General features: G+C 36.9%; 1 protein-coding gene across 2 annotated transcripts in view; it reads left to right on the top strand.

Annotated features, from left to right (window-relative positions):
* SLIT1 (slit guidance ligand 1) overlaps positions 1-13,144 on the top strand; it is a 3,022,655-nt gene that overhangs the window by 2,332,652 nt on the left and 676,859 nt on the right. For both annotated transcript variants that reach the window (XM_044056244.1, XM_044056245.1), the window contains exons 20-21: positions 2,639-2,805; positions 9,944-10,076. In XM_044056244.1, the coding sequence (XP_043912179.1) occupies positions 2,639-2,805; positions 9,944-10,076 (300 nt within the window). The remainder of the gene's footprint in view (positions 1-2,638; positions 2,806-9,943; positions 10,077-13,144) is intronic.

The following is a 13,144-nucleotide window of genomic DNA, read 5'->3' on the forward strand; positions in this document are numbered from 1 at the left end:
ACTTTCAGCCACACCAGGAAAACAAACACTTCCACTAAGTCACAAATCAACAGCTAACACACAAATGACAGCTTTTACCAACACAACTGGCAGTAGGTGACAGTGCAAGTCACCACATCCAAGTCAAGTTATCCAAACCATCCATTTCACAAAATGACCATAATCATGAACAACTGAAGTAGTAAGATCAGACTTCACCTAAACCTTCCACAGGCAGCATGGCTAGACTACACTGTCTTGTGTTTTATCTGCTTCATACTGACTTTATGTATGTCAATATTGTGAGGTTTGTTGTAACAGTAATATACCAGAATAAGTACGCATAACCCAGGGAATAAAGTTCAGAGCAGAATTCTTCACATTTTTCGTAAATTGCTTAAGATAATCTGAAAGTATGGTGACCAGTCCAGTGGCACATTGTCATTTGGAATATGATTAGTCTCATTTGGCCTATGGATGTAATCAAAATACAAGAACTCATACATGATTCATGCCTCACAGGACTGATTATCCTATACTTTCAAAATAGCATGAATTATATTTGAATTGTACAATTAATTCTACTAGTTGTGCTTTGTTCTTATTTCCCTGCATTGTATAATCTCTTGTTCAATGTATTTCATTGTATATTTGTACTATATCTTTGTTTTACTAACTGTTTCTGTTATTATATATTGTCAAACCATTTTGACCTGTGGAGCTTTCTCCCCAGGCCTCCAATGAAAATGGGTTCTAACAGACCCAGTGAACCATTAGTTAATTATTTATTTATTTATTTATTAGCATTAACAAATGCTAATAAATAAATAAATTAATAAATAAAATGATTAGAGAGAGAGATGGAGAAATACTTAGTTCTTGATATGGAGGAAACAGTAACGAGGCATACCGTACTAATTCTAACTCTTTGTTTTAATTTGTTAGTTGGGATATTTTGCAGTCACCCTAATGGTAATGGACATCAGCTGGGTATAACAACCCTGTGTTTCTTATGCTTAGTCAAACACTCTGCTTATGCTATGCTGACGAGGTCATAACAAGGCCGAAATATGCATATCCATTGCTAGTGGGGTTTGGCTTTATTGGCCTGAAATTGTCCATTAAAACAACTTCAAATGTAAAAGTCATGGAGAATCAGAATCGCCATATAGCTGAAACACCTGATGTTCATAAGGGTCATTTGCATATATCCCATGTGCCTCTGTTACAGAAGGTTTGGGAGGTCACTCATTGGAAGCTCTAGCTTGGCTGGCATTTTCATTTAGTTTTTCTTGATTGGTTTTTCAGTGTGACTTTCTAACTCTTTGTTTTAATTCTAATAAGGTGGGTGGCACCCAGGAAAGCTAGTGCAAAAAGTAATATGTGGGTGGTGATGTATAAAAGATCGCATCTCTGTCTTTTAGTTAAGATCACATGTCGTACCAGTTAGTTGAATGTAACTGATCATACTAAGCTTTTACCATTTATACTTTTTGTGAGAGCCCTTTGTATCCCGCCCCTCCCCCCCATTCAGTGGGTGGCCTCTCCTGTATCCCATCTTTCTTTTATTACTAACTCTGAGGTCACCAAGCCTTAGAAGATGTTATAAATTCCAAAAGAAACCTTTGATTCATCTCATCCCAGTGAAATGGGCTTCAAAATGGCCGTTATTAACCTGATGACCAGATCCCTGCAGGGAGGCAAGCACTGAGCAGAACACCAATAGACAGTGAGAAGAAAAGAATAATTCCAAAATGACATAAGATTAAGGCAATCAAACAACATATATCTAAAGCACTATCTATACTTTTCCAAGCATGTGATGAAACAGATATGGCTTGTGTACTATTATGTTTTTTTTTATTATTTTTCACCCCTATTCTCTTACAATGATTTGTGAAATAACAAAAGCAGAAGGAGAACAAAAGTCAAACAGAGAAATAGGAATAAACCAAAGTTAAGGAGTGAGGAAGGTGAGAATTGGGAAGAATGTACAAACTATAGCAGGGTTATCGTGTTGTACTGAAAGTATTAAGGAATCTTAATTATTGTAATATAAGCTAAAAGAAGTAAATGTAGTTTGGAAATAAGAAAATATTAATATGAATATGAATAATATACAGTGATCATAAGGGACACTTCCACTGGTGTTTAAAGTTTGAGATCCTGTGAATTAGTGAGTGGGGAGGTGGATCCTGTCGGTAGTAGCAGTATTATAGGCCCACTCTTTATATGGTATTGGGCAGGGAGAGGGTCACTGCTGCTATGACAGAGTATATGGATATTGTGTTGAATCAAGATATGAAATAGTGTTAATCAGTCAGTGCAGTATGAACTAATGATAGTGCTATGGGCCCTGTCAAGTGATACTCACTTTTTCTGAGTGCCTGAATCAGTGGCACATTATGATTGAAATCTTAAAGAGAGGAGGATATTCACTAACAGCCAGGCATTAAACAAAAAATAAGGTGTGAGAAATGAACCATCAAAAATGGACTGATGTCAGTATAAGTGCAGATAGTGATATCAGTTACAGAACATAGACTGCAAGCACAAGATATTACCTTTCCATTTAATTCGAACATATCTTATTTTACTTTATTTGAGTTTGATTACCTTTATTGGCATGCTAAGAATATGTATATGTTTTTCCTTACAGAAATCTATTGGCAAACCCATTTAACTGTAATTGCCAGCTGGCCTGGCTAGGTGAATGGCTAAGAAAGAGGAAAATAGTGACTGGAAACCCTCGTTGTCAAAAGCCAGACTTCCTGAAAGAAATTCCACTGCAGGATGTAGCCTACCCTGACTTCAGATGTGAAGAAGGTAAAGATGGCATTTTGTTTTGTTTTAACAGCTGCATTTGCTTTTAATCTTAACTGCTTTTTTTTCTCTTCCAGATCTAGCAGTGGTGCAAACTCTAAAACAGTGGACCCCAACTTGGGTGGCAGTGCATTTTGGGGTACCAGAGTGGAAAAAAATAGTGTTTTCTTATTTTCATCTCTTCATTGCAGTTATAAAGCTGTGTGGCATTAACCATGGCTAAAAGCACTCATTTCTAACTCTCTGACAAAGACATTAGAGTTTGACCTTTAGTCTCAAGATTAAACTTGCATGCTTCACACTGTAGCACAAGAAAGTAGGCTTTCTGTACGGATTCCTGCAAACAGTTTCACATGGGAAAATGCATTAGAAAAGAGAAGATGCATGTTCCAAATGGGTTTATTACCTTGCAGATTCCAAATAAGTTTCTTACAGTAGAGAGTCGATTATCCGAACATCGATTATCAAAAACGTCAATTATCAGGACCAGCCTTCCAAAGTTTTTGGGTAGGAAAAAAACAAAATCTGAATATGTAAACATTATACATATTTGCTTGAGCATGTTTTTTGAGCTTGTAGCCAGCTTGCATGTGAAAAATAGTCTTTATTGTCCACTGGAATCACTGAATGGTTGAAAAGTGTATTCCTGCATGCAGAAAAAAACAAGATTTTAGAAGTTTTTTTATCTAGTTCAATAATGTTTCATTAGCCAAACAATTTGATTATCCGAACTACCTTAGGTCTCAATTAGTTCGGATAATCAACTCTCTACTGTACTTTAGTTTAACAGACTGATTCTGATAGCTAATCATTTTTCTTTTATTTTATTTATATTTTTTATCAGGGTAGTGCACTGTTCAAAACCTGCCAACTGGAGAAACAGTTTGAGTGAAAAACAAAATAAATTATTATTATAGCTTGGTTTACAAACTTATTTTTTGTTTTTGATCAGAATGCTTTTCAGTTTTGCTTTACAGACTCCATTGCAGAATTTTAAGCATTGTAATAACCTTCCCGCTTACTTGTCAGGCAGGCGGACTACTTGAGATCCTTTAAGGCTAGTCTGTTAACTTGGTATACGGATAGTGTCTTCAGCACAAATAACGCTTGGAATAGGCCTATTAATGGTTTCTCAAGAGATCTATAGTCTTTGACATACACTGAAACACTGCAGCATTGATTCAAGGGGCTGACTGGGTTGATTCAGAAGCTACTAAGGTGCAGAGTTGTTGCGTGACTGCACATTGATTGCATGCAAGTATTTTCTTTTGAACTATGAAATTACTGGTACAAGTACCATAGACTAAGGGTGAATTGTAGAGCACTGAGAAGCTATGGACCATAGAGCAGAGGTACACTGACACAGTGATTAAGGCATGACTTTGATTACTTTCTAGTAAAAGAATCTATTCATATGTTATCAAATCTAGTTTTAGATTAATAAACCACCCTTTCATCTAAACAGATGAATTTAAGTACCTGGAATTTAAAAGCTCTAAAATCTTTAAAATATGTACATATCTTAGGATGTTTATATAAAACATTACCACAAGTTTGAACTACAAAAATAACAGAAATTTTTAGCAAGTTTCTTTACAACCTGACACAGATAGAAGACACCATCATTTTGACATGGGCATGCATTTATTAATGATATGGTTTTTGACAAGTCATCTTAGAGGTATATTTAGCTTTTGTAATGGGTTGTAGAACTTCATTCATCTTCTTCCTTATATATTTACAACTAATGCTCATTTTGTCAGGAAATGCATCTGTTTATGTTTTATTTTAGCAATAACCGATGAGTGGGTGTGAAATATTGAAGACTTACCCACGGTTGGTGTGGTTTGATCATAAGGGTGAAGCCCAAATACTTAAACAAAGGCAACCATGGGTAAATCTTCATTATACTAACACCCACGAGTCGGTTATTGCTATTATACAATGACATTATTGAAGAAAGAAATTACTTACTTTTCTTAAATAATGTCTTTGTATAACAGTACCATAGTGGTGTTATACATTGTTTCGCTTTGTTGATGTACTGTGCATGCGTATGTGGCTTACAATCCCACACTTACACAGTATATCAGTGCTTTGGACAGCAAGCAATGGAGAAAGGAAGATCTCTGTTGCTTTTTTTTTTTAAACTGTGAAATCTGGGCAGTTTAACAGTACGAGAGAGACATGGCAAAAAATATAAGGAAAATCGGGTATGTTTCTTTAGTTTTGCATAACGTATATGATTTTCCTTGTATTTTTTCTGCCCTCCATACATACCTCTCAACCTCTTAGCTCATGAAAACTGCAAAGCCTTAAATAAGGGGGACAAAGGTCCCTATTGTAAATGCTGCTCTTTTAAACTTAAAACACTGCTAAAATAACATAATTTATACTATCAGGCACTGAGTTCCATAGAATAGCATATATTAATAGAGGAAAGTCTTCAGTGAGTGGACTTTTTTCTGTTGGTATATACTCAATTTTTTAACAGGCGTGCTGATTGGCCTGACAAATTAGTGTGCGCATTTTTGCATACTAATGAGCTACCATTGTATAATTGCTTTTATTAGTCATTTCAGAGGACTCATTAACTCTCTATCACATCGGGTTAAGAGCCATGATAAAAAGGCCCTGTTTATGTAATGTGGTATCTTGCCATTCATGGACATATTGGCAACAATAGGATAAGACTTCATTATCAGCTAATTTGCATGTCTACAAATCACAGTTAACTACCACAGAATGCAGATCAGCATTTCCTGTGGTAGTTAACAGAGATGGTGGCCACACAATGTAGGCAGCAGCACCCCCATTTACTCACACACACACACACACACACACACACACACACACACACACACACACACACACACACTCACAACATAGACCCAATACTTGTGTTTGTGTTGTCTGAACATCCCTAATGTCTCCTTTTCCTGCCTTTCTAAATCACAGAAGATTTTAGTCAGTCATTATGTCAGACATTAGAGTTACACACACGTCATATCCTTTAGTACATGCAAGGTATCCTTGGTGTCCAGCATTCCAACCCCCTCCCCTGACTCACATATTTTTAAACAAGTATTTCTGGTATGGAATGTTTCTGCCTTCTCCCACTGACTATTGTTTAGGCATGAGAAGTAAAAACAATCCCTGTTGTTAAGTGGTTTCCCCCAATTCCCATTATGTGCTTTTAAAGCACAAAAATTAAAAGTAATCCCTGGTATCTAGTGGTTCCCCACCAATCTCTGTACTATCTAAGTGCCGCTCAGTAACTGAGTATGGGGTTATCCCTGGTGGCTAGTGGTTCTCTACCAATCCCTGTACTGTCTACGTGCCACTCAGTAACTGAGTATAGGGTTATCCCTGGTGTCTAGTGGTTCTCTACCAATCCCTATACTGTTTAAGTGCCACTCAGTAACTGAGTATATGGTTATCCCTACTGTTTAGTGGTTCTCCACCAATCCCTGTACTGTTTAAGTGCCACTCAGTAACTGAGTATAGGGTTATCCCTAGAATCTAGTGGTTCCTCCCATCCCACCAACTCCATATTGTTTGTCATGTTCAGGCACTCCTATAAAGAGTTTCACCTTGTAGCTAGTTATTCCCCCAGCTATTGCTGCAGGCCGTGCTCATTAATCTAAGATTATGTGTAAGTATGACAGCCACCCCAACCCCCTACACACAAATACGTTCTCACAAACAGCTCCCTCCACACCTGATTGTTCTCGCAGGTATACTGAGTCATTCATTCATACATATGCACACATACTCATGTACATACACACACACACACACACACACACACACACACACACCTTATTTACTCCTATACTAACTCCCTAACAGCTACCTTTCAGGCAGACACACACTCGCACATACACTTATACATGCAGGCTGTCGCATACACTCATGCACGTACCTCCTTACCACTAAACTCCACAGCACTTACCTCTGTTATAGTAGGTGGACACAGCTTTTTGGCCATGTTCATTGCTGTGAGGTGCAAGGAGAGGCCATGCTAATCTATCTACTCGGCCAAGTGAATTTATGAACCAATCAGAGAGTAGATGACTTCCTGGAAGCAGATCGCGGGGGGGGCACATGGCTAATTAGCATACGGCTTTCATCAGGAATGCCTGATTAGTATCTAGCACAGCCATGGAGAAAGTCCACTGTAGTGCTGCATGTCTTTGTGCAAAAGAACCATGGGAGAGCTAATTATGAATTTAAAAAGTTACCTCAAGGTGTACCATGGTGACCTTTATGAATTCTCTTGGAAGGCTTTTTATAAGCCGAGGCGCTAAGTTTTATTAAATTTGTCTTTCTTGGATTAGTAGCCTTTTGGTGGTTATTTCTATACTTTTATCTTTTTTGGGGTTTTGTTACCTTTATGAATTCTCCCATTGTTTTCCTTGATGTGATTTGATATTCATACTGTTTTTACGTAAAAATGAGGTGCCTCTCAACTATTCAGATTTTGGAAGGATGACCCTAATTTGTTCTCAGACGTTTGCTTCATTCCCTCCTAAAACTGGAATTATTTTAAGAAGCTCTGGGTTAATATTAACAGCATTTTAAAAGTGTCCCTAATTTGTGGGCTTTTCCCTAAAGTCAAAGCTGGGACATTTAAGCCAGTGAGCGCTAATAATGTGGTATTTCCCAATTATTTTCAATAATGTTTGAAATTTATTTCTTAAATAGGAACACATTAATTTAAAACAGTACGTTTCTCTGGTTTTTTCTCTGCCTCTAGTTCCCTGATGCCCTTTTTATATCATTTAAAAAATAAAATCTTCATGGTAGATGCTTTTCTGTTTTTCCATTACATTTGTTGTTCCCAGCATTTACAGTTTTCAGTATCTTCAGTTTTAGAATTTATCAGTCATTGCTGCTGGAAATGTTTTTTTTCAGTTGTGGGGACATCTGTGGGACATTACCTGCCTGTTAGGATGGCTGGGTGGTCTAAGGTGCATTGTTAAGATTCCACTCTCCCCTGCTGGTTTAGGTTCAAATCCCACTTCTGACAAAGTCTTACAGTTAGCACTGAGGACTGACTATAGGTTGTTAACAAGCTACTTCCTGTGGCACAAGGTTTGTGGGTGGTTGGCATAATGGTTAAGGTATTTACTTTACAGACATAAGGTGCAGTGTTTGATTCTCGCATGGGTTAATTAGCTAAGCTTAAAAAAGGCAGTTAGCCTAGTACAAAGCTATGAACCTATGAATCTAAGAAACTAGTATGACATTAAGAGTTGTAAGCTCTTGTTACTAACCTCTCAGATTTGAAACAAATCTGTGGGTAACAAGTGGTCAAAAAGAACACCAAAAAACTGAAAACCACTTGAAGACAATATCTTGTAACAACACTCAGATGGAAAATAGTCTTGAGATAAAAAATGCTTTAATGTGTTACACAGCAAAATAACACAAGGCAGTAGATAATCGCTTTTGTCAGCGACAATCCAGACTTTATCAAATCTGAAAGTGCTTCTCAACACCACCATTAAATAACCCATTCAATTAAACCACTAAATACATTTAAAGGAACCATGTCCCTTTTAACAATTCATAAAAATATATATAAACTGACACTTAAAATTTTTTTCACAATTTCTCTCAGATTTGTAGAGTCTATTTAGGTACCCCAAGCAGCTTACAGGAGAAGTATTGTTTTATTGTCTGTTTCTGTTTTATCTTGTTTAGTATCCTTACTAGTCTGCGTATTGAAACATTAAAGTTTTTTTTTATCCAGTTTTAGCTAGTTTCTTTTCATAGGGATGGTTCAGGAACTCTACCTGGCAGTTTTGAGCAGAGGATATAGTTGGTAATGAACTTGATTTTCTAAACCAGGGTTTGATACTCTCAGCCTCTGTTTGTCTACCATGTGACTCTGAGCAAGTCATCTAACCACACAGTGCTCCTGGATCACCCCTTAAAAGAGGTTTGTGTCTAGTGGGTTTACCTGTATAGCAAATAAATTGAAAAATATATGAGTTTTGCCTGATTGTCAATATACACACTAGTCATCTTCTGGTGCATTGGCTGAAAATCATTCATTCCCAGTGTCATCACGTCACTGAAATGGGCATTAACAGGTTCTTGGGGGAGGAAAGTCTGCTTTTAATGTTTCAGTGCTTTATTGAAATGTGAATTGCTGAATGTCAATCAGTGTACCTGGAGTCAAAAATTGTGCACATCAGTGATCTCAGGGTAACTACATATATACATGCATACATACAAAACACACTTACACACACGTTTGCATGCATATACATATTTGGATTGGTGGCCTACTCCAATCATACATTATACAAGTGAATCAAGCCACTCATTACAGAATGGAGGTCTTTAACCCATTGCCTTAATCCTCTGTTCCATACTACCAAGATGTCACTTAACAGAGTTCACACAAGAAGAAATTCTGGTCTGGGATATGAACCAACCTTGTCTTGTTCCAAAACCTACTGCAGTCAATGGGAGTTCTGCACTTCAACTGGAGTAGTATTTTGAGAAAATGGGAATCCCGAATCTTTTCAATCCCATGTTTTTTTTTTTTCATCAAAGCTAGAATGAGGTTACATATCAGTGGGGGTAAGGGTTATTGTGCAGACCTGGAGTTAGCATATTAAGAAATGTAGGGGTGTAGAGCCCTGCAGTTGATGTACAACATATATTTTTTCTGATGGATTTAGCTGCAGAGAAAGCAGACTTAGTATTTAGACATAACCCCATTCATTGAACTGTGTCACCTCTGCAATATGTATACTTCTTAGTTGTAGTAGTGGGGTAGGATAAAATCTTAAGATATCATTTCCAACAGATGTCAGTTTCCTACCAGTGAAATTAATTATTTTTAACATTTTATGCGTAAGTGAAATGGTTTTAACAATATACTTTTAGTGATCATATTTACTTTTTAGTGATCGTATTGATATGGTTAAGAGCAGATAAAGGATTTTTCTGTCTTATGAGAAAGCCTGGATCAATTTTTGTCTAGAAGTCATTCAGACTTTCACTACCATTTATGGTTTCCTTAGTTATTCTGACGTATCATTCCACCAATCTGCAGATACAGAAGCATCCAATAACATACAGGAAGATGATTAGCTGATTCACTTTTCCCTTTGTTTTACAGGTCAAGATGAAGTCAGCTGTTTCCCTCGGCCCCAGTGTCCTGTGGAATGTACCTGCCTAGACACAATAGTCCGGTGCAGTAACAAACACCTGAAATCTTTGCCCAGGGGCATCCCCAAGAATGTCACAGAGCTGTGAGTATGCCTGGTGTACGTTGTGATGGAAGACTAAACATTAACCTCATTTAAAACTTGTCTCATCTGTTAAAATTTACCTCCTGTTGCTTATATGTCCTATTGTAATGGATATTAAATTATTACAGTTAAAGGTTTTTGATCCTTTTTAATGAAATGCATCATTTTAACATTAAACAGTATGCCAACAATCCACACCTTGACAAACAACCAAGACATAATTATTTGTCCATGGTGTTTGGCTCAGAGAAAGCAAGTATGACACATGACAATGATAGACCAGCTGTCCCTTACTGTCCTTTATTTTTATTAACATATTTGGACTTATTGAAAAAAAGGGGAGTCAGGGTTAGTGAGTTTTTTATTAGGCCTGGTGAGGGAAGATTCATGACCCCAGGTTACTGCAGAAAAGTGGGAAACCCTAATCTGTGTGTGTGTGTGTGTGTGTGTGTGTGTGTGTGTGTGTGTGTGTGTGTGTGTGTGTGTGTGTGTGTGTGTGTGTGTGTGTGTGTGTGTGTGTCTGTGTGTGTGTGACAGAGAGAGATAGATATAAATATATATTTTTAAACAAGAAACATTTTTATTTAAAAAATTATCACCTATGATATAGGTAATCATATATTTATATAAATTAAAACAAACCATATTGACATACAAAAAGTTGCAAACTTTATACATCACATATAATCTTCTATACAGTCGTTGTCATTTGAAAATTACATAGCTCATTCGCTTCCTGCCTCCCTTAAATCTCATTCCTCCTCCAAAACATTAATCTACATGTATTGCTCACACAATTCCTATTTTTTATGTAATTTGCTTCTACCCTTTTCTAAAAATCCCTCTTCTAGTTCTTTTATTTGTTTCTATAAGCACAACTTCTACTATGGCTGGTTTAGACTTTGATTCCCATTTTCTAGTAATTGCTTTTTTGGCAGCCACCAGAATTAAACTCAGCAAGGCTTTATACCTAGGCAACTTCAATTCTGAATTACAGCTCAAAAAAATCATCCCCTTAGTTATACCTATTTGCTTACTCAGTATTTCTGACAGAGTAGTCTGCAGGAAATTTTTAAAATGTGCCAACTCATTACACTCACAAAAAATATTTTTTCAATTATCTCTTTCTTCACTAACACGCATTCGATATTTGCCATATACCTGAGGAGAAATAGGAAACTGCGGAAAGCTAAACAGCTGCCACAGATGAGCATCAGCTGGTAGGCAAAGTCTCTGCTAACCTACTTTGTACTGTATATAGTTGCACTTCCATTTTTAGTGGAAATATTCAGAATTCAAAACATGTTATTTAAATTCCAAATTAACTTTTCTGTTTTGTTGTTAGTTAATGAGGAGTAGATAAAGCAGTTTAGACCTTTTGTATGATCACAAACAAGCACATGCAGATACAGATAGAAAAGAAGATAACTGGGTACATGAGGTAATTCAGTAAAAATGAGACCACAGTAAGCCTGATGGTAGCTTCCAAACTGATGGCAGGTGAAAGGAACAATGATCTAATAATGCTGACACATCCAAATGGTCGAACCGATTTAAATAAAAACTCATTTGGCTGGAAATTCACTTGACTGAAAACTCAGTTGACAGAAAATCATAGAAGTATATAGAAAATGTCTGAAGGTATCATTTCTAATCATAGCAGTTATTAGGAAAGTGAGCCTAACAACATTATGCATGGATTGCTATAGTCAGGGTCATGTACCCCCAGATCTGCAGATGATTGTATTTTCACACCAGCACTGACTCACTGCGTGTGCTGATTTTTTTCTCAGCAGTTGTGCGACCATGGAGTTAGTATATGTAAGTATGGGGGTATCTGGAGGGTGCATGTGGACTTGCCCCCCTGTAGAAATATTTTTATGGTATATTTGTTGTAAAGAAGGTTTTCTATCAAATTAATTTTCAGTTAAATGAGTTTTCAATCAAATGGGTTCGACCATTCAGGTTTCAGTCAAATGACATAGGCCCATATGGTTTAGTATCAAAATGTAGAAGTGCAGTTTGGCGAGCATGGGAATGCCAAATGTGTGTTGGCTGATTCCTGTATTGCCAAATTGCAATTCAAAGACTGTCCTTTACCGAATGCCACTGTGCATTCCCTCATATAAGGTCGATGTTACGAATAGGGATTGTGGTACAGTGTGGATCAGGAAATTTACACTTTTCCTCTCTCTAGTTCAATCTTAGAGTTAGAATATATAATTTGCAGGGGGTCTAGGGGGTGCAGCCCCCCACATGGGGGGTGCAGGGGGGCTTGCCTTGCAAAAACATGAATTAAAGTGATGTGCAGTACTGAACTCCGTACACTTGTACTTCTGGGAAGCAGGCAGGTAAGTCACAGCAGGTAAACTTTCGGTATTGTTGAAGCCTTCAGTTCAATAATTTTGAATTGATGTGTTTTCGACATGTGTTGCTAGTTAGTATTCAGGAATTTTTTTCGACATTTGTGTTTAAAATGTGTTTTGCCGTTCGAGTTTTTGATATTAAACCTATAGAGAGAAAGAGAGAGAGAGAGTGAAGATGTATTTAGCAAATTTGTTCAACATGGTATAAATGAAAACATTCTATAAATAGAACTGGTCTATGTTTACGTATTTACAATACTGTTTCTACTTACAATAGAGAAAAGTGATACTAGGTTGTGTTTTAAGAAATTATTAAGTGAAAGGGGAATGAAAAGAAAGTGAATGTTAGTTTGGGTTCTGAAGAAAGGGCTAAGACGTTGAAGAGAATTTAAGATGATTATATTATGTATAAAAGTCGAACTGCTACAGTAGAAGGAAAATTCTTTATTGCAAGGATAAAGTGAGCGCTTTCACGACCTTCCAGGTCATATATAAAGTATATATATCAAGGAAGGTATGGGATGTTTTATCAAGTCTGATGAAGCGACCTGGAAGGCTGTGAAAGTGCTCACTTTGTCTTTGCAGTAAATAATTTTCCTTCTACTGTGGCAGTTCGACTTTTTATACATACTACTGACTCTGAGGTGAAGACCCAGCTGTTCATCTTGTACCTGCGCCTTTGTCTTTCTCTTAAAGCGATTA

Source organism: Protopterus annectens, chromosome 14.part0 (genome assembly GCF_019279795.1).
Source record: "Protopterus annectens isolate FY-2018-M chromosome 14.part0, PAN1.0, whole genome shotgun sequence".
In the NCBI taxonomy this organism is placed as follows: Eukaryota; Metazoa; Chordata; order Ceratodontiformes; family Protopteridae; genus Protopterus; species Protopterus annectens.